Here is a 21,477-nt window from a genome sequence, read left to right on the forward strand (position 1 = left end):
ACAAGGACCCCGAGGTCCCTCTGCACCGTCGCCTGCTGCAGTTTTTCGCCACGTAAGTGATAAACTCAGTTTCATTCCTTCTTACAGGGCAGCTAATCCTGCACTGGCTTCGTTTTTAAGATATGGTACAAACCACTGTGTGGAAGAGTCATATTGGATTTGAAAAGTTGGCTCTGTTTCTCTCTTACCAGACCTGCTGAGTTTTCCAGCACTTTTTGTTGTCACTTCAGATTTTCAGCATCCGCAGCATCTGTCTATTACTTTAGACCGTATTCTTTGATTTAATTTGATTTGAGTTATTACTGTCACATGTATTAGCAGACAGTGAAAAACATTGTTTCTTGTGCGCTGTACAGACAAAGCATACTGCTCATTGAGAAAGAAACGAGGGCATGCAGGATGTAGTGTTACAGTCATAGCTAGAGTGTAGAGGCAGATCAACTTAGTGGGAGGTACGCCCATTCAAAAGTCTGATGGCAGCAGAGAAGAAGCTATTTTTGAGTGGGTTGTAACGTGACCTCAGACTTGTGTATCTTTTTCTCGAAGGAAGAAGGTGGAAGAGAGAATGTCCCGGGTGTGTGGGGTCCTTAGTTATGCTGGCTGCTTTGTCGAGGCAGCGGGAAATGTAGACAGAGTCAATGGATGGGAGGTTGGTTTGCATAATGGATTGGGGCTACACTCACAAGCTTTTGTAGTTCCTTGTGGTTTTGAGCAGAGCAGGAACCATACCAAGCTGTGATAAAATTAGAAAGAATGTTTTCTATGGTGCATCTGTAAAAGTTGTTGAGAGTCGTAGCTGATAGGCCAAAATTCCTTAGCCTCCTGAGAAAGTAAAGGCATTGGTGGGCTTTTGTTTATCAGTTGTCTGTGGAACTCTGGCCCTCAGTTTTTCTGCCTTCAGCTTTGAAAAGGGAGGATCTTATGTTGCAGTGAGTGTCACCCCTCCCTCTGAGCTAGAAACTCTTTGATTTCTAATTTGTCAGGATTTGATAGCTGACACCCACACCCTGAAAGATCTTTTTTAAAGAAGGTTCTAACGTTTTTTCCATGACATATTGACCAGAAATCCCCTTCCCGCCATCATTAGCATGTGTTAGAATGATTTCCAGCACTTAACTATCAAAACCCTAAACAACACCCACTCACACACACACAAAACACATACACACACACACTCGCACTCAAAACACATACATACACTCAACACACACACACATGCACACATTCACACACTCACACACTCAACACACACACACAAAACACATACACTCACACACTCAACATACTTACTCACTCTTACACACACACTCAACACACATACACTCACCACACACTCATAGACACAGACACACACACACACATACACACAAAACCACACATACACACTCACTCAGACACATACAGATACACAGACACACACACGTACACACACACACACCCACACACGTGCACACACACACACATACACAAAACCACACATACACACTCACTCACTCAGACACATACAGTTACACAGACACACACACGTGCACACACACCCACACACACCCCCACACACATGCACACACACACACACACACACTCAGACACACACAGATACACATACACAGACACACACACACACCCCCACACGTGCACACACACACACACACACACACACACACACACACATCTTGCATTTTGACTTTGGCCCTTCACAATGTTTGTTATTAGAATAAGTATTTTCTGAGTTTGCAGGAGACGGGACTCAACTCATCAGCAGAACTGTGACATTTTCATTGTGACGCTTTAGTCAATCCACTTTGGAAAGACATATACTGCAGTCTCATTACATAACCTCTGTATGTGGAGATGGTGCCTTCTTATTAATGAACAGTGAAAAAATGTGAAAAGTGCCATTGTATTGATGTGAAGTCACGTCATGCTGCATGGAAGTTACAGGCCAAAATCTGTCACGTAAACTACCTCACGTGGTGTCTCTGAAAGCAACATTGTGCATCGGCCCAAACACCAGACACTGATAGTTCCCCACATTCCAAGTCACTGATCTCAGCTATACTGGATGAGTGAGCTACTTTCCCACAAGCCTTTAAGTCAGTGGCACAGTGGCACAGTGATTAGCACTGCTGCCTCACAGTGATTAGCACTGCTGCCTCACAGTGCTAGGGACCCAGGTTTGATTCCCACTTGGTTCATTGTTTGCACGTTCTCCCTGTATCTGCGTGGGTTTCCTCTGGATGCTCTGGCTTCCCCCCATAGTTTGAAAGACCTGCTGGTTAGGTGCATTGACCCGAATAGGCCCTGGAGTGTGGCAACTAGGGGAATTTCATAGTAACTTCAGTGTTAATATAAGCCTTACTTGTGACTAATCAATAAACTTTAAACTTTTGAGTGTGTGGCTTCCCAGGGGTCTGTACTCCTCAGCTTCCTGGAGTGAGTGAAGTTAGGATGAAGTTGTTTCATAAGATAGAGTTTCCCGACGTTCCTGATCTCAGCTTCATGTGTCAGGGTGGTCGAACGCTCGGCCCATTAGTTGATGGACCAAGGAACCGGGGGACATGGGTTTAAGGTTTTGACAAGGGGTATCTTGGCATGGCCATTCCACCTATTTGCACATCTTTGGACACTAAGGGGCAATTTAGCATGACCAATCCACCTAATCTGCACATCTTAGGACTGTGGGAGTAAACCGGAACACCCAGAAGAAACCTACGCAGACACGGGGAGAATGTGCAAACTCCACACAGTGACCCGAGACCAGAATTGAACCCGGGTCCATGGCGAGGCAGCAGTGATAACTACTGTGCCACCCAATGGTTCCACATCTCTAACCTGCAGGGCAATGACTAAGGAGATGTTATAAAGTTCCCAGAGCAAACATGTGGCCACCTGCCTTTGGTAACCACGGCTGGAATCTTCCAGCCCCACCATCACAGGTTTCCCCGCAATGGGATGCAGCGAGCCACCAAAATCTCCATGAACTTCGACGGGACTGGAAGATCCCATCAACAGGAGGGGTTAGACAATCCTGCACTGTACCCCCTCCCCCTTCATTTTGTATTCCCCAGCCAAGGAAAGTGGGGGCAATGTTAAAGGGTGAAAATTACATTTACAGACATTTAGCTTTGCAGATGAGAAGCAGAAAGAGCTAATAAACTTGGGTTGATCGAGAACATTGTGATGCCAACTCGCTAAATATTTACTGAAAGCCCTATAATAATAAATGAACACAATGTAAAGCGGGAACAAGTGTGGGAAAGTAGCAAAGGCTTTGGACTCTCTCTCCCAATATATTTCTTGCGATAAGCTGCTAAACTAACAAAGGCAGTATGAATATTGAACATCAAAATGCACAAATCACAAGTCACTTTTGTTATACAAAGAGAACAGAAAACAGTACGGCCCACCTAACCTGCACCAATTATGTCAAGACCAACTGCCTGTATCCTTCTATTCCCCATCTGTTCATGCGTCTACCCAGATAAGTCTTAATTGTCGCTAATGTATCTACCTCAGGCACCTCACTTGGCAGTGCATTCCAGGCTCCCACCACCCTCTGTGTAAAAAAACTTCCCCTGCACATTTCTACTGAACCTTCCCCCCCCCTTACCTTGAACTTGTGCCCCCTTGTAGTTGCTCTGGGAAAAAGCTTTCAACTATTATTACCTATGCCCCTCATAATTTTATAAACTTCTATCAAGTCACCCCTCACCCTCTGTCTTTCCAGGGAGAACAATCCCAGTTTATTCAACCTCTCCTCATAGCTAATACCCACCATACCAGGCAACATCCTGGCAAACCTTTTCTGCACTCCCTCCAAAGCCATAGTTATGCCAAAGTATGACTGCAATAATGAATGAGTAAGTGGATGGCGACCACATGAGTGTGGGTTAACAAGAAAAGCACTCATTCCTTATTTCACATCTCTATCAATTGCTAACACGCCACTTTTGGCATCAGCAGCCCTCGTTTTTAACTCACTGTTCAATCAGGAAATGGATAAAACAGGGTTATCAACGTACATAAACAGAGAGCCTCTTAAAATAGCAATTGTCGCTTGCCAACACATGGGGTTAAAGATATTTTATTCAGTGGATGTGAGCACCAGAGATTAAGCCCCGCTCCACTTGCCTCCTACCTGAGTATGCAAATACAGCAGCCTGCTTTCTGAAGCAGCGTGAAAGCATCACATTACACTGTCAGCAGCTAAACACATTCTAACTAGTTTTGAATGCAGGCTAATCTGTTGTTCCAATGCATCAGCCCCTTGTACAGAAACTGCAGTACCTTGGTCCATAGTCACTCCCTAAGGATCCCATCCTGCGAGCTGGTTTGGGGGAACTGGTTACCTCCTTGGCGTTCCGTGTGATCGCTTTCATCACAGCCTCTGGCTCTGAAGAGGAAGGCTTCAGCTTGGTTCCTGCCATAATTCAGGCTCCGTAGACTTCTCCCAAATTAATTTGCTCACTGAAAACCCACAGCGGTTATTGCACTGCACACAAGACTGCAGGCAACTACCACCTGCTCTTATATCCACACATCTCTCTCCCTGTGCTTGAAAGTGGACTGGTCCTAACACTAGATTTTATTTAGACTTCACCAGGCAAAGATGAACAGAGAAAAAAAAAATCCCCCACAAAATCTTGCTGCTGCTTTTATTTTGCACAAGAGTGTGCAGCAACAGGGGGAGGTGGGAGGGGGTGTGGTGGGGGGTAGAGTGCAGTCATCACGAACGAGTATCTGAAATGTGACGTAAAAATAACGTGTAGTTTGCTCTCACTGCAGATTCGGCTTCTCTTGTCAAATGTGCATTTGGTGGAGAATTTAGTCCTCGTTACTGAGGTTAGTTGGAAGATTATAAAAGGAAACGTGTTTCTGGTCTGTGGCCACGTGCTTCCTGTCCCTTGTGGTGAACTGCTCCGAGTACCACAACTATCACCCAGTGGTCTAAGAATTTCCATCACCAGTGTTCAACACTCACACTCACACTGAATGCATAACTGACATCTTAAGAAAATGGTTCACAGCAGCAGCCCAATTCTGAACACTGTTGTGGAATACAACATACCAACTTGTGCACACAAGATCCCATAAACACTCAGGATTCTCCCCCATCCATCCCGTGGTGCGTTTTCCGGCAAAGGAGACAGCTCGCCATGGCGGGGTGGGCACGGTAGCACAGCAGTTGATATGGTGGCACAATGGTTATGACTGCTGCCTCGCAGTGCCAGTGACCAGTTTCGATGCCAGCCTCGGGTCACGGTCTACGTGGAGTTCGCATGTTCTCCCCGTGTCTGCGTGGGTTTCCTCCGGACGCTCCGGTTTCTTCCCACAGTCCAAAGATGTGCGGGTTAGGTTGATTGGCCGTGTTAAAATTGACCCTAGCGTCAGGCGGATTAGCAGGGTAAATGTGTGGTGTTAAGGAAACAGGGCCTGGGTGGGATTGTGGTCGGTACAGACTCAATGAGTCGAATGGCCTCCTTCTGTAATGTAGGATTGTATGTTAAGTATTGAATGGTATGGGGTCTTCTGCTCCTGTCAATGCCAATGACATTTTTTGCATTGTTCGCTGGCCCCATTGGCAGGGAATCTCATGGAGGGAGGTCACCATCGATAGGATTGCCAGAAAGGTCAGTACTGCCTCAGTACTGCACTGGAATGTCAGCCTAGATTTGGCGCTCAATCCTTTGGAACGGGACCCTCTGCCTCAGGAGGCGTGAGTGGTGCCAGCTGAGTTATGGCTGTCCACATTGCTGAAAGAATTCCTCCCCAGACACAGTCCAAGCTTGGAAAACCAAAAATCAATTAATTCAAATAAAACCGCAGGGACAGACAGGGCATATTTTTCATTCATTCGTTGGACATGGTCATGGCTGGCTGGGCCAGCATTTATTGCCCATCCCTAGTTGCCCTTGAACTGAGTGGCCTGCTAGGCCATTTCAGAGGGTCAACCACATTACTCTGGAGTCACACGTAGGCCAGACCAGGTAAGGACAGCAGATTTCCTTCCCTAAGGAGCATTAGTGAACCAGGTGGGTTTTCTGACAATCGACAATGGTTTTGTGGTGGTCAGTAGTTTCCAGATTTTAAAAAATTGATATCAAATTTCACCACCTGCTGTCGTGGGATTCGAACTTGGAATCCTTCCCTGAATGCCATTAACAACAATGGTATTTGTAATTTATTCGTCGTAGGACTATCAACTAGGGTAAAATTATCTGGTCAAAGTCAAAAAAGCTCCAGGTGGAATTTTATGGCCTCATCACAGTGGGAGCCAGCTCATAAAATGTGGCAAATCATTCAAATGTCCAATAACTTCCGCAGGATCTTAAAACATCACTGGTGTGAAATTCATCCTCTGTCTCTATCTAAAATGTTTTTTTTTTGATTAACTTGGCTCTGAAGCAGGTGGTTTAATATCACAATGTGTCTAATAATAACAACCAGCCTTGATTTAGAGCCTTCATAGAATCCCTACAGTACTGAGGGAGGCATACAGCCCTTTGAGTCTGCACCGACTCTCCGACAGAGCATTTTACCCAGGTTCTATCCCCGTAACCCCACATCTTTACCCCTAACCGACACATTTTGGGACACCGATGGACAGCTTGGCGCAGCCAATCCACCTAACCTGCACATCTTTAGTGTGTAGGAGGAAACTGGAGCACCCGGAGGAAACCCACGCTGACACGGGGAGAACATGCAGATCTCGCACAGATGGTGACCTGAGGCCGGAATTGTATCTGGGTCCCTGGCGCAGTAAGGCAGCAGTGCTAACCACTGTGCCACCGTGCTGCCCTTTAGCTATTATCTTTATCTAAGATGTAACAAGGCACTTCACAGGAACAATGTCGATCCACATGTGACTCTGAGACATCTCAGGAGGTGATTGGGCAGACAAGCAAAAAGTTTGGTCAAAGAAGGAGTGCCTTAAAGGAGGAGAGAGAAAATGGAAACAATGAAGTCTCAGAGGGGATTTCAGAACTGAGGGAGCAGGGAGCTGCAGGTACAGCTGTTGATGGTGGAGCGGTTACTATTGACGCGTGCAAGAGGCACTGAAAGAGCCTGGAGATCTGGGAGCTGTGGAGCTGCAGAAGATTATAGAGATAGGGAAAGATAAGGCCAGGAAAAGATTCCATAACAAGAATGAGGATTTTGAAATCTAGGCGTTTCTTAACCAGGAGACAATGCAGTTCAGGGAGCGCAGGGGTAACGGGACATGGTGCTATTAAAACAGGGTGCAGCAGGGGGTGGAAAGTGAGAGGCCAGCCATGGGCACTTGTCGAAAGGATCAGCGGTGATCTGAAGGCACAGCTTTTTGTACACTGGGAGTTGTTTTCATCTGGCTGTAAGTGAAAAACTGCAGGAAGAAAGCCAACCATTATCTACAACAGGAAACTGGATGAATATTGAAAACGAACCAAATTTTCATGGGGCAGAATGGGACTAACTGGACTCTTTCAAAGAGATGGCACAGGCCTGATGGGGCAAATGGGATTCCATCAGTCATGACTGTTTATACAATGGACGTGTCTATTGTGAAGTGACAATGATAAAAAGGCACTTCTGTGCTTCAGTCTTATATAAAACACAGAGTACACAGCATGTTCGTCAGACTTAGTAAAGTAGAATGCAATGATGCTTTTATGCAATCCATTAGTGCTCTTCTGAGTAAGTCAGGCTCTAGGAAACAAGCTTAAGGTAGAGATCGAATTTCTGTTCTCACAATTTTTGTTTGCCTTCTGGTAACTAGGGGCCTCATTAAAACAGGAACACCATGCTGTACATCCTACTCAACAACTGTTGGTTCTGATCGCCCTCCCGGTGGGCTGATATGAGAAAAAGCATTTACATAACGCCTTTCACACCCTGAAAGCCCCTTCATAGCCAACGGTGCAATCACAGTCATTACGTAGTCAAACGCAACAGGCTGTTTGTTCACTACAAGATCCCACAACCAATTTACAAGAAGGTAGTCTTTGATGGTTGAAGGATGAATGTTGACTGGGAAATCGACAGAAGGTTTCGCCCTCCTTCTCGCTGAAAGGTGTGTGTCATTCAGGATCCCTGATCCTGAAAGCGTTGGCTGATCCCTGATGGGAAACACATGCGGGCTTGAGGTAAGGTAAAGAACAATTCTGACTTGAATGGGTGACCACCACATTCTTTCCATTGTGGTTGAACAGCCTGTTGATATTCACAGGGGGGCGATCTTGAGCCTGTGCTTGGCATCCATGGGAAAGATGGCAGGGGCTCAAGATTTGGCATGACCTCTGAAGTCAGGGGTCTTGCCGGTGATATCGCAACTTCTGATTTTCACCGCCCATCGTTGGCAATGGAATCAGGTTCATGCCCGTAGCAGGAGTGAACCTGATTTGAATACATTTTAATGGATTTAAACGTAATTAATTCACCCCCCTCCTCGTACATGGAGCCCTGGGCTGCATATTCAAATGTTACATCAGCGCAGTTTACAACAAGTTCGCTCAGATGTGAACTTCTCGTGGGGACCCTCTGGTATAAAGATGAGTAGCACCCCCAGAGGAGAAGGACATGCTCAAGCAGAGGATGGCAATGCCCCCTAGCACTGCCTCCTGGCACAGGTTGACACTGCCAGGCTGCCACCATGCCCATGCGGCAGTGCCAGTTTGGCAGTACCGAACTGTGCCAGGGGGCAATGCCAGGGGTAGTGGCCCAAGTAGGGAGCCTCATGGGGCATGTTGGGTGGGAGGGAGATTCATTTGTCTCTGGTTGTGGGCAGGAGTGGACTTGGGAACTGGGGATGTCAGTTGTGGCTATGTGGGTGGGGTGGGGGAGGGTGGGGGGAAGAGGGGGCATGGGCCTGATTTTTGGGGGGGGGGAGTGTGGGTAGAGGTGCTGGCTCACACTCCAATCCGGGGGTGCCAGCTCCAATGGTGGGGGGAGAAGTGTTGGCTCCAATCGGGGTGTGGGGAGGAGGGGGTAAATACTGACTCTGACTGAGGGGGGCAGGGGGGTGCGATTGGCAGGGAGCTCCTTATAGCTCAGCGGTGGGCTTGGGGATGGAGGGGGAGGTTTATCCATGTTCTGTTCGGGGCGTCCAATAAACATGGCACCCGGATCTCAGTGCAGCAGGGTATTTGCTGGTGTTTTGGGGTCCTGTCTCCCCATTCCCCTGCAATGGATGATGTGAAAGTCACACAGCTTTTTTTTTGACAGAGTGTGGTAAGAGCTGGACACAAAACCAACCTATTTCTCTGGAGCAAAACACATCCTTTTTTCCGCTGGAACCAACACTCCGCCAAATTCTGGCAAGATATCGCCCACAAAGTTCATATGTGAAGACTTGTAAGATTAGTTTCGTGCAAGGCATTCAGACTTGACAAGTCCAGAAGTCTTATTGTCAAGCAGACATTAACAAAGAGATTACGGTGTTTAGACTGCAATTTACAATAGGGAACAAATCGTACCATAAGGATACTGGATGGAGTAGCACACTAAGAGGGAGGTGGTAGTATAGTGTTTTATCACTGCACCAGAGATCAAGAGTTACGTTTGGGGACCCGGGTTCAAATCCCACAATAGTAGATCATGAAATTTGAATTCAAGAAGGAAAAAAATAAAAGTCTAATGATGACCATGAAACCATTATTGGCTGTTGTAAAAACCCACCTGGTTCACTCATGTCTTTTAAGGAAGGGAGTGTGCCATCCTTACCCAGTCCTACCTGCACTGTGGCACAATGGTTAAGACTGCTGCCTCACAGTGGAAGGGACTCAGGTTCAATTTCAGCCTTTGTCAGTATGGGTTTTGCACATTCTCCCCATGTCTGCATGGGTTTCCTCCCACACTCCAAATTTGTGCAGGTTAGCTGGATTGGCTGTACTAAATTGCACCAAGGTGTGTAAAAGTAAAGTTTATTTGTCACAAGTAGGCTTACATCAACACTGCAATGAAGTTACTGTGAACATTCTCCAGTCACCACACTCCAGCGCCTGTTCGGGTATAATGAGTGAGAACTTAGCACGGCCAATGCACCTAACCAGCACGTCTTTTGGACTGTGGGAGGAAACCGGAGCAGCCAGAGGAAACCCTCGCAGACACTAGGAGACTGTGTAGACTCCGCACAGACAGTCACCCAAACTAGGAATCGAACTTGGGTCCCTAACGCGGTGAGGCAGCAGTGTTAACCGTTGTGCCACCATGCCATACTGCTGTAGGTTAGGTGGGGTGGGGGTAGGCTTGGGTGGGATGTTCTTTCAGGGAGTTGGCGCAGACTCGATGGACTGAATGGCCTCTTTCTGCACTGTAGGGATTCAATGGTTTTCACATGACTCCAGTCCCACGTCAACGTGGCTGATTCTTTAGTGCCCTCTGAAGTGGCCCAGCAAGCCATTCAGTCCATGGGCAATTAGGGATGGGCAATAAGTGCTGGCCCAGCCAGTGACGCTCACACTCCACGAATGACTAAATAAAAACATTTCTCCCTCTTGCTCAGTCCTCTTTTGTTGTGTTTTGAAATTGGAGCAAGCATTGGATTTCAGCTATGGAATTCTTTCCAAATCCAGACATTCTGTTAGAAAACCTCTCCCACCCTACTTGACTAAAGCTTCAATTTGGAAGCATTGTAGCCAATTATAATCAATTGACATGAAGAAAATAACTAAATTACTCCTTATACCCTCATGACTGTGCGGCCAAATTTCCCTCCAATTCGATTTTCAAGTCTGCTGACGACACCACCGTAGTGGGTTGGATCTCAAACAATGATAAGACAGAGTACAGGAATGAGATAGAGAATCTGGTGAACTGGTGCGGCAACAATAATCTCTCCCTCAACGTCAACAAAACAAAGGAGATTGTCATCAACTTCAGGAAGTTAAAGGAGAACATACCCTCGTCTACATCAATGGGGATGAAGTTGAAAGGGTCGAGAGCTTCAAGTTTTTAGGTATCCAGATCACCAACAACCTTCCTGGTTCCCCCCATACCGGCACTATAGTTAAGAAAGCCCACCAATCCCTCTACTTTGGCATGTTAGCTACGACTCTTACCAACCTTGCACCATAAAAAGCATTCTTTATGGTTGTACCACACCTTTGTATGGGCTCCTGCTCTGCCCAAGACCACAAGAAACTACAAAAGATTGTGAATGTAGCCCAATCCATCACGCAAACCAGCCTCCCATCCATTGACTCTGTCTACACCTCCCGCTGCCTCAGCAAAGCAGCCAGCATAATTAAGGACTTCACGCACCCCGGTCATTTTCTTTTCCACCTTCTTCCATCAGGAAAAAGATACAAAAGTCTGAGGTCACGTACCAACCAAGTCAAGAACAGCTTCTTCCCTGCTGCTGTCAGAATTTTGAATGGACCTACCTCGTACTAAGTTGATCCTTCTCTACACCCTAGATATGATTATAAAATTACATTCTGCACACTTTCATTTCCTTCTCTATGAATGGTATGCTCTGTCTGTATAGCGTGCAAGAAACAATATTGTATGTTAATACATATGACAATAATAAATCAAATCAAAAATCAAATCCAATCAAAAATTTGCCACGGTTGGGGAAGTTAGCCTTGGATTTCTCTCCAGTGATATGTTTTTGCCCCTTTCACTCGTATGTTTATGTTGAAAATATTTCCGCGTGGGAAAATTCCCACTACTGTACTCGCTTGCTCACCATTTCCACCCACTAACTTTAATAAACAGTGAATTGCAAGATGTGCAGAAAACCGCAGTGTGTATCTGTCAGAATCTGTAACACTGGCCATCCCTCAGTGGGAATCGTGTCTTGGTACAGACAGAGCATTCATAATCCTTGGCAATCTTGTGATTAATGTATCACCAGGTTTCATTATTTCATGTAAAGGGAAGGTTGAGAGGCAACCTGAAAGAAATCTTTAATATAATGGATGGCTGCACATAGAAATATTTCCACTTTGATGAGTTCAAAACTAATAGAACAAAGAACAAAGAGAATTACAGCACAAGAACAGGTCCTCTGGTCCTCCAAACCTGCACTGAACATGCTACCTATCTGAACTATAATTCCATACCCTTCCGGAGACCATATCCCTCCATTCCCATCCTGTTCATATATTTGTCAAGACAACCCTTAAAAGTCACTATCATATCTCCTTCCACTAACTCCCCCAGCAATGAGTTCCAGACACCCACCATCCTCTGTGTAGAACATAGAACATTACAGCGCAGTACAGGCCCTTCGGCCCTCGATGTGGAACCAATCTAATGACCCTCTAACCTAAACTATTCCAATATTATCCATATGCCTATCCACTGACCATTTGAACGCCCTTAAAGTTGACGAGTCCACAACTGCTGCAGGCAGGGCATTCCACGCCCTTACTACCCTCTGAGTAAAGAACCTACCTCTGACATCCGTCCTATAATTATCATCCCTCAGTTTAAAGCTATGTCCCCTCGTGTTAGCCATCACCATCCGAGGAAAAAGGCTCCCGCTGTCCACCCTATCCAATCCTCTGATCATCCTGTATGCCTCAATTCGGTCACCTCTTAACCTTCTTCTCTCTAATGAAAACAACTTCAAGTCCCTCAGCCTTTCCTCATAAGACCTTCCCACCATACCAGGCAACATCCTGGTAAACCTCCTCTGCACCCTTTCCAGTGTTCCCACATCTTTCTTATAAAGCGGCGACCGGAAGTGTACGCAATACAAAACTCTGCCTCGTACACCTCTTATAAACCTTGCCCCTCACACTTTAAACCCATGCCCCCTAGTAATTGATTCTTCCACCCTGAGAAAAAGCTTCCCACTATCCACTCTGTCCATGCCCCTCATAATCTTGTAGGCTTTTATCAGGTCACGCCCTCAACCTCCGTTGTTCATGATCACGGAAGATTAATGTTAGAATTCTAGATTGTTTACTACATGGAAGGGGCTTTTTGGTTCATCATGTCTGTGCTAGCCCTATGAAGGAGCAATTATGAACTACCAACTCAATCTACAAGTTAACCTTCAGAGAATCTTGCACTAGAACTCACAAGTCCCTTGCACTTCTGATTTCTGAATTCTCTCCCCATTTAGAAAATAGTCTACAACTCTATTCTTCCTATCAATGTGCATAACCTCACACTGTATTCCATCTGCCACTTCTTTACCCACTCTCCTAACCTGTCCAAGTCCTGCAGCCTTCCTGCTTCCTCAATACTACTTGTCCCTTCATCTATCTTGGTATCATCTGCAAACCTTAGACACAATGCCTCCAGTTCCTTCATCGTTGATGTACCCCACACTGACCCCTGCGCAACTCCACTAGTCACCGGCTGCCATCCTGAAAAAGACCCTTTTATCCCCATTCTCTGCCTTCCACCAGTCAGCCAATCTTCTACCCATGCTAGTACCTTGCCTCTAACACTATGGACTCTTATCTTATAATGAGTCTCCTGTGCGGCACCTTGTCAAAGGTCTTCTGGAAATCCAAGTAGATAATGTTCACTGGTCCTCCTTTTTATTTTATTCATTCGTGGGATACGGGTGTCACTGGCTGGCCAGCATTTACAACCCATCACTGGTTGCCCAAGAGTAGTTGAGAATCAACTACATTGCTGTGACTCTGGAGTCACAGATAGGCCAGACCAGGTAAGGATGGCAGATTCTCTTCCCTCAAGGACATTAGTGAACCAGATGGGTTTTTCCGACAATCAACAATGGTTTCACAGTCATCAGTAGACTTTTAATTCCAAATATTTTTAATTGAATTCAAATTCTAGCATCTGCCATGGTGGGATTTGAACCTGGGTCCCCAGAACACTAGCTGAGATTCTGGATTAATAATCTAGCAATAATACCACTAGGCCTTGTCTAACCCAATCGTTACCTCCTCAGAGAATTCTAACAAATTTGTCAGGCATGACCTCTCCTTGGTGAAACCATGCTGACTCATTTTCCGAAATTTGATCCTTGATAATGGACTGCAAAATGTTAACAATGACCAAGAAAAATCCAGACTTTTATTTTTTCAATCAATGTTCGCTCTGACCTCGATGGAATTTCTTTCACAGTTATAAATATTTTCTACTTGACGAGGAGGATAGTTTCTGAATTTGAAATTGGGCCTTTGAAGAGCAACGTGGAGTTACACCGATGGATTAAAAAGAAACTTGAACACCTGGCTTCAAGCTCTGAGCAGTGCGCGCCCGTGATGTTTTGCAAGTTTCCTTTTAAGTTGAAGCATCAAGTTTAAATGGAACTGATCAGTGCAGCAAATATGTTCCACATCCCCTCAGAGTTCAAGAGGAGAAGTTGCGTGAATGTACGTAGCTCTCCAAATAGTTGTGACAATGACTTGAAGGAAGAAGAAAACCACAAGTGTTTCATTATTTACAGACTTGTTTGTTTTATGGCGAAAAACTGCAGCAGGCGACGGTGCAGAGGGACCTCGGGGTCCTTGTGCATGAGTCGCAAAAACCCAGCCTGCAGGTGCAGCAGGTGGTCAGGAAGGCAAATGGGATGCTGGCCTTCATAGCGAGGGGGATTGAATATAAAAGTAGGGAGGTCTTGCTGCAGCTGTATAGGGCATTGGTGAGGCCGCAGCTGGAGTACTGTGTGCAGTTTTGGTCGCCGCACTTACGCAAGGATATTTTGGCCTTGGAGGGAGTGCAGAGGAGGTTTACTAGGCTGATACCGGAGTTGAGGGGGTTGAACTATGAGGAGAGGCTGAATAAACTAGGCTTGTACTCGTTAGAGTTTAGGAGAATGAGGGGAGATCTCATTGAGACGTATAAGATGACGAATGGGATGGATAGGATAGAGGTGGAGAGACTCTTCCTGCTCAGAAAGGACAGTAGGACCAGAGGGCACAGCCTCAAGATAAAGGGGGGGTGGTTTAGAACAGAGTTGAGGAAGAACTTCTTCACTCAAAGGGTGGTGAATCTCTGGAATTCTCTGCCCGTTGAAGTGGTGGAGGCTGCCTCGCTCAATATTTTTAAGATGCGGGTTGATGGGTTTTTGATAAGTGAGGGGATTAAGGGTTATGGGGAGAGGGCGGGAATGTGGAACTGAGCCACGACAGATCAGCCATGATCTTATTGAATGGCAGGGCAGGCTTGAGGGGCTAGATGGCCTACTCCTGCTCCTATTTCTTATGTTCTTATGTTCTTATGTATCAACAAAACTACCCCGAGGCTGCTCTGAACTGACGGATCCTTTGTACCAAAGGATTCAGATTCAGGCTGAGTTAGAAACATCGAAACTAGAAGCAGGAGTAAGCCATTTAGCCCTTTGAACCTGTTCCATCACACATCAAATTCAACATTCTGATTCCCCACTTCCCTCTATATCCCTTCATCCCTTTAGCCCCAAGAGCTAGATCCAATTTCTTCTTGAAACCGCACACCATTTTGGCCTCAACTGCTTCCTGTGGTAGTGAATTCCACACATTCACTAAAGTTTAAAGTTAATTTATTAGTCACAAGTAGATTTACATTAACACTGCAATGAAGTTACTGTGAAAATCCCCGAGTTGCCACACTCCAGCACCTGTTCGGGTACACTGAGGGAGAATTTAGCATGACCAATGCATCTAACCAGCACATCTTTCAGACTGTGGGAGAAAACCGGAGCACCCAGAGGAAACCCATGCAGACATGGGGAGAACGTGCAGCGACCCAAGCTGAGAATCAAACCCAGGTCACTGGCACTGTCTGGGTGAAGAAATTTCTCCTTGCCTCAGTCCTTACCGGTTTACCTCCATCCTCAAACTACGACCCCAAGTTCTGGACTCCCCCACTGTTGGGAGCTTTCTTTCTGAATCTACCCTGTCTAACCCTGTTAGAATTTAGATAGGTAGCTGACACTGATTTGTATATTCTTACTGCAGCTACTCTGCACACTCCTACTGCCCCCACCATCCCTCACACCCCTCGTACCCCCTCACTCCTTCTCCAGCCTTAGAGAATGAAACAATAAGGTAGAATGGCAATGTGTCTCTACCAAGGCATTAGTTGCTGCCTTTCATGGGTCATGGAAGGAAGGGAAATTGGAGGTGAAAAAGCATTTCAAAATTGCATTAATTATTTTGTCTGAACAAATAAGAGTATGTCAATCTAACTGTTATCATGGATATTTACGAAACATTTCAGAGGATGATAAAAGGGTGGCATAGTGGTTAGCACAGCTGCCTCACGGCGCAAAGGACCCGGGTCCGATTGCCGACTTGGGTCACTGTCTGTGCAGAGTCTGCATGTTCTCCCCATGTCTGCGTGGGTTTCCTTCCGGTTTCCTCCCACAATCCGAAAGGCGTGCTGGTTAGATGCACTGTCCATGCTAAAATTCTCCTTCAGTGTATCCCAACAGGCACCGGAGTGTGGCGATTAGGGGATTCTAACAATAACTTCATTGCGGTGTTAATGTACGCCGGCTTGTGACAACAATAAATAAACTTCAAACTTTAATTTTTTTCAGAAGGATGGATTGCCTTAGCAGTGAAAACACATTGACGAAAGTGACAGGCGGCCCAGTGACTCAGCGCAATAGTTGACACTGTAGAAGCAGGATTGGTATGTCGGTTTAGCTCAGTTGGCTAGACAGCTGGTTTGCGATGTAGAGTGACGCCAACAGCGTGGGTTCAATTGCCGCGCCGGCTGACGTTATTCACAAAGACCCCACCTTCTCAACCTTGCCCCGCGCCTGAGGAGCGGTGACCCTCTGTTCTCTCCCCTCAAAGTCAAAAACAGCCAATTGTCACCTGTGACACGGGTAACATGATGACCAATACTCTGTACGGCGTTAGGTGTGCTGCCTCATGCCTGCATTCTTAATGCACTAGCATATTTACAGATAGGTTATTTTAGAGGAAGGGTTTGGTACTGGATTGGGTGAACATATTCACCTCATTGCCATAGCGACCGTCCAGCGTCAAATCATGGTTCAGTTGGAAGCACCGTCATGGCTGAAAGGGAAAGTTGGAAGTTCAGGCCTGCCTCAGAGACCTCAGCAATAGCTATAGGGTGGAATTTTACAGCCTCTCTCGCTGGTGGGATCTTCCCGCCTCACTGAAACCAATGGAATTTTGAAAGGCTCACTGCATTTTCCAGCCCCGCCCTCACTCCCAGAAGGCCACAAAATTCTGTCCATATTCTTGCAAACAATTACAGTACTGAGAGCCAACCTACCCCCCAGCTTCTCTCAAACTTCTACCAGTGCACATTACAGAGTGTCTTATCGAACTGCATTATGGTGCAGTTGCTCCATTTCTGACTGGAAAGCTCTGCGGTGGGCAGTCAAAACTGTCCAACACATCATTGGCACCCAGCTACCAGCCATCCAGGGCATTTATCACAAACACTGCCTGTGGAGATCTCTCAACATTGCTGGAGATCCCACCCATCCCAGCCACAGACTGTTTGCCCTCCTGCCCTCTGGGAGGCGCTACGGGTGCATTCGAGCCCAAACAGCTAGGCTCAGGAACATCTTCCCCAGAGGTGTCACCCAGCTGAACTCCGTCCTTTAACATAGTCCCAGGCAATGGGCGTTGCGCAATGTGTGCACTTAATGACTACTGGCACTATTTTATAATGACTCCTTGCATTTGCTTTATTCTTTGCCTGCAAGCTCATTCGCGTTGATTTTGCATTTGTGCACTTAACAAGGACAATAAAGTTGAATTGAAATGAATTGAGGGGAGTGCTGCATTGTTGAAGGCACCATCAAACCAGGGCTCTGAGTACCCCCGCACGCTCCTCCTCCCCTCGTGACACTTGGCAAGAGCTGAGGGAGTTCCGTCCCCTTCCACGGCCAATGTTTATGCCTCAACAAACATGACTAAGACAGACTATCTGCTGATCATTACACTGATAATTGTGGCAAATTGGCTGCTGCATTTTCTACACTACAGCGGTAACTGCACTTGGAAATACTAATTGGCTGCAAAGTGCTTTGGCATATGCTGAGGTCATGAAAAATATATATATATATATATATACATAAATGCAAATCTTGCTTTCATTCTCCCACTAACTAGTGGATTTGAACAATTCTGTAAATTTAATTATCCTATCTGTGCGTTGCACACACGCCCTCCAGGTGGAATATTTATAGGTATATTTCACTGTCCTTATATTTTTAGAATCCTAATATCACAACTCAAGAGGTGGTACAATACATGCACACACAAACAAAAATTTCGATTTATATAACGCTGTTAACGCAATGAAGAAGTCTTGTGGTGCACTGGGGAGCATCCCTGCCTCTGAACTAGAGATTCTGGGTTCAAGTCCCATCCCAGGGCTACGTTATTTATTAGTGTCACAAGTAGGCTTACATTAACGCTGCAATGAAGTTACTGTGGAAATCCCATAGTCGCCACACTGTTTGGGTACACTGCGGAAGAATTTAGCATGGCCAATCCAACGAATCTTTCGGACTGCAGGAGGGAACTGGAGCACCCGGAGGAAACCCACGCAGACACAGGGAGAATGTGCAGGCTCCTCACAGACAGTGATTCAAGCTGGGAATCGAACCCAGGTCCTTGGCGCAGTGAGGCAGCAGTGCTAACCACTGTGCCACCGTGCTGCCCTAGATGGCCAAGGAAGGTGTGACATAACATGGAAAAACAGATTATATCAAATATCCAGCTGCAAAATTCTTCCAACAATTGTTAGTGGTACGGTGGTTAGCACAGTTGCCTCACAGAGCCAGGGACTCAGGTTCAATTCTGGCCTGAGCTGACTGTCTGCGTGGAGTCTGCACGTTCTCCTCGTGTCTGCATGGGTTTCCTTTGGGTGTCCAGTTTCCTCCGACTGTCCGAAAATGTATGGGTTAGGTTAATTGGCCATGCTTAGTGGCGGGGGATTAACAGGGTAATACATGGGATCATGGGGATAGGGCCTGTGTGAAACTGTAGTTGGTGCAAGCTTGATGGGCCAAATGGCCTCTTGTATGATTCTGTACTTCTATGATTCTATAAATGGAAGGCAGTAAGAGTGGCAGAGGCTTCTGGTCAGTCATGTTTGATGTGGAGTGGCGCCTCTCAAGCTCTATGTCCCTGGCGACAGACTAGAAACTTGTTCCAAGAATTACTAGCTATGGGAACAGATGAAAGACAACCTTAATGCACCACTAGGTGCGGGAAGAGAAACAACAACATCAATGTAATGGAATGGGCTATTTGCCAAGCGACTGACAGTATCTTCCAATTTCTCAATGAGGCCTTTTGCTTTCCAATTTGCGTAGGAAGGCAGTGCATCACAAGGATGGACGTGGACAGAGAATAGAGCCAATGGGCCCGATTTCACTACTGCATCATGCCTGTTTTTGGACGCAAAAGCGTGTTAAAGTCGGGTGAGAGGCCATTTTCGCGATCCGCGCCCGCATCCGCGTAGATTGCCACTTTACCGAAGCCAGGAAATGGCGACGATTCGATTCACGCCCAAAACGGGCGCAATAGCGATTTAATTGCATTTGAACTGCCTGCCCAACTTTATCAGCATTTCCCCCTGTACCACCGCGTTTGCCAATCTGGAACCACGTGGTAATGGACCTGCTAAATAAAAGTCTGAATCAGGTGCTCCAGCTTCTGAAGAGTGCGTTTCAAGTTTCCAACGGCTCTCTGACTCAGATCAGTGGTGGGGTGGAGGAGGGAGGCAGGTCAGATCATTCTCCGGTTGTCGGGGTGGGGGGAGTGAGGCCAGATCGTTGTCTGGTTGTGGTGGGGAGGGGGAGTGGGGGGAGGATGAGGGAGGCAGGTAAAATGTATCTCGGGGGGGGGGGGGGGGGGGGCGGAAGCCCAATTGCTCACTGGTGGGAGGGGCAGATGGATCTCTGGTGGGTGTGGGGGGTGGGGTAGGGGAGGCAGGGAAATCCGCTGTCAGTTTGCAGGCGATCGGTGGGCACTTTTTCAAATGTTTTTCTAACTGCGCATGCGCAGTTCAGAGCTCCAATCATTGCGGCCGCGCTAAGCCCTGCCCACAGTGCGAATGGGACTGGAGATATTTTTTTCAGACTGAGTGTGTATGAGGGCGCCCGAAAGCAGCTTTCTAAGTCAGATCTGCATAACGCCCAGATTCAGTAGTTAGAATGAAAATGTAAAATTGGGCCCAATGTTTCGAGTCAAAATATGAAGGGTCATCCAGGCTCGAACCATTGGCTCTATTCTCTCTCTCGACACACCTGTTGAGATTTTCCAGCATTTTCTATTTTTATTTCAGATTCCAGCATTCACAGTACTTTGCTTTTATATTACAAGGATGGATGTGTTGGCCAACTAATGGCAACAGCATGGGGGTATAAAACCTCCAGGAATATATAGAAACATGAAAAGGAGCAGCAGGAGTAGGCCATTTGGCCCCTCAAGCCTGAACTGCCATTCAACATGATCATGGCTGACCCTTTATCTCAATGCCTTACTCCCGCGCTCACCCCATACTCCATGACATAGTGTAGATATCTATCTATTTCCTTTTTAAGTATATTCAGTGACTTGGACTCACCAGCTTTCTGTGGTAGAGAATTCCCTGTGTTTACCACCCTCCAAGTGAAGAGGTTTCTCCTCATCTCAGTCCTAAATGCCCACCCTGTATCCTGAGGCTGTGACCCCCTTGTTTTAGATCCAAAGGAAACAACATTCCTGTATCCAGTCCACCCAGCCTTGTCATAATTTTATATGTCTCACCTAGATCCCCTCTCGTTCTTCTGAAGTCCATAAATACAAGCCTAGTTGACCCAATCTCTCCACATACAACAATCCTGCCATCCCAGGAATCTGTCTGGTGAACATTGGCTGCAGTCCCTCTCTGGCAAGTATATCCGTTCTTACGTAAGGAGACCAATTCACACAATGCCCCAAATGTGGTCTCACCAAGGCTCTGTACAGCTGCAATGAGACACCCTTGTTCCTGTACTCAAGTTCTCCTGCAATGATGGCCAACATACTGCTTGCCTTCTTTGCTTGCTGTACCTGCATTCTTGCTTTCAGAGACTGGTGTACCCAGTTCCCTTTGTTAGTCAACATTGCCCAATCTATCACCATTTAAATAATGCCCTGCCGTTCTGTTCCTCCATCCAAAGTGGATGACTTCACTTATCCATGTCATACAGCATCTGCAGTGGGTATGTATTTGCTGACTTATTCAGTTTTGTCTAAATCACCTTGAAGACTCTTAACATCCTCCTCACCACTCACATTCCCACCAAGTTTCATGGTATCTGCAAAGTTGGAAATATGACATCTGGTCCCTTCATTGATGTAAATACTGTATAGCTGGGGCCCAATCATTGATCTCTTTGGTACCCCACTAGCCACCCCCTGCTGGAATCTACAGAATTTTGGAAGATGACAGCCAATACAATCATTATTTCCATGGACCTGTCCTCTAGTACCCTGGGATATCGATTAATAGAGTCTGGGCATTTGTCAACTTGCAGTCCCACAAATTTCTCCAGGACTTGTTTTTTAATAATACTAATTTCCTTCAATTTCTTTTTCTCACTAGATCACTGATCCTGTAGCATTT

The 21,477-nt window shown here is 46.3% G+C and overlaps 1 protein-coding gene across 3 annotated transcripts in view; it reads right to left on the minus strand.

Annotated features, from left to right (window-relative positions):
• Nucleotides 1–21,477, minus strand: part of kcnt1b (potassium sodium-activated channel subfamily T member 1b) — a 443,838-nt gene that overhangs the window by 263,692 nt on the left and 158,669 nt on the right. Inside the window, exon 1 of one of the 3 annotated variants that reach the window (XM_080212546.1) lies at nucleotides 4,288–4,413. The exons of the other annotated variants lie outside the window; for them this stretch is intronic. Within the exon in view, the coding sequence (XP_080068672.1) occupies nucleotides 4,288–4,379 (92 nt within the window). The 5' untranslated portion in view covers nucleotides 4,380–4,413. Of the gene's footprint in view, nucleotides 1–4,287; nucleotides 4,414–21,477 lie in introns of those variants that run through there. 3 annotated transcript variants of the gene reach the window in all.

Source organism: Carcharhinus amblyrhynchos, chromosome 25 (assembly GCF_965287045.1).
Source record: "Carcharhinus amblyrhynchos chromosome 25, sCarAmb.v2.hapA, whole genome shotgun sequence".
Lineage (NCBI taxonomy): Eukaryota > Metazoa > Chordata > Chondrichthyes > Carcharhiniformes > Carcharhinidae > Carcharhinus > Carcharhinus amblyrhynchos.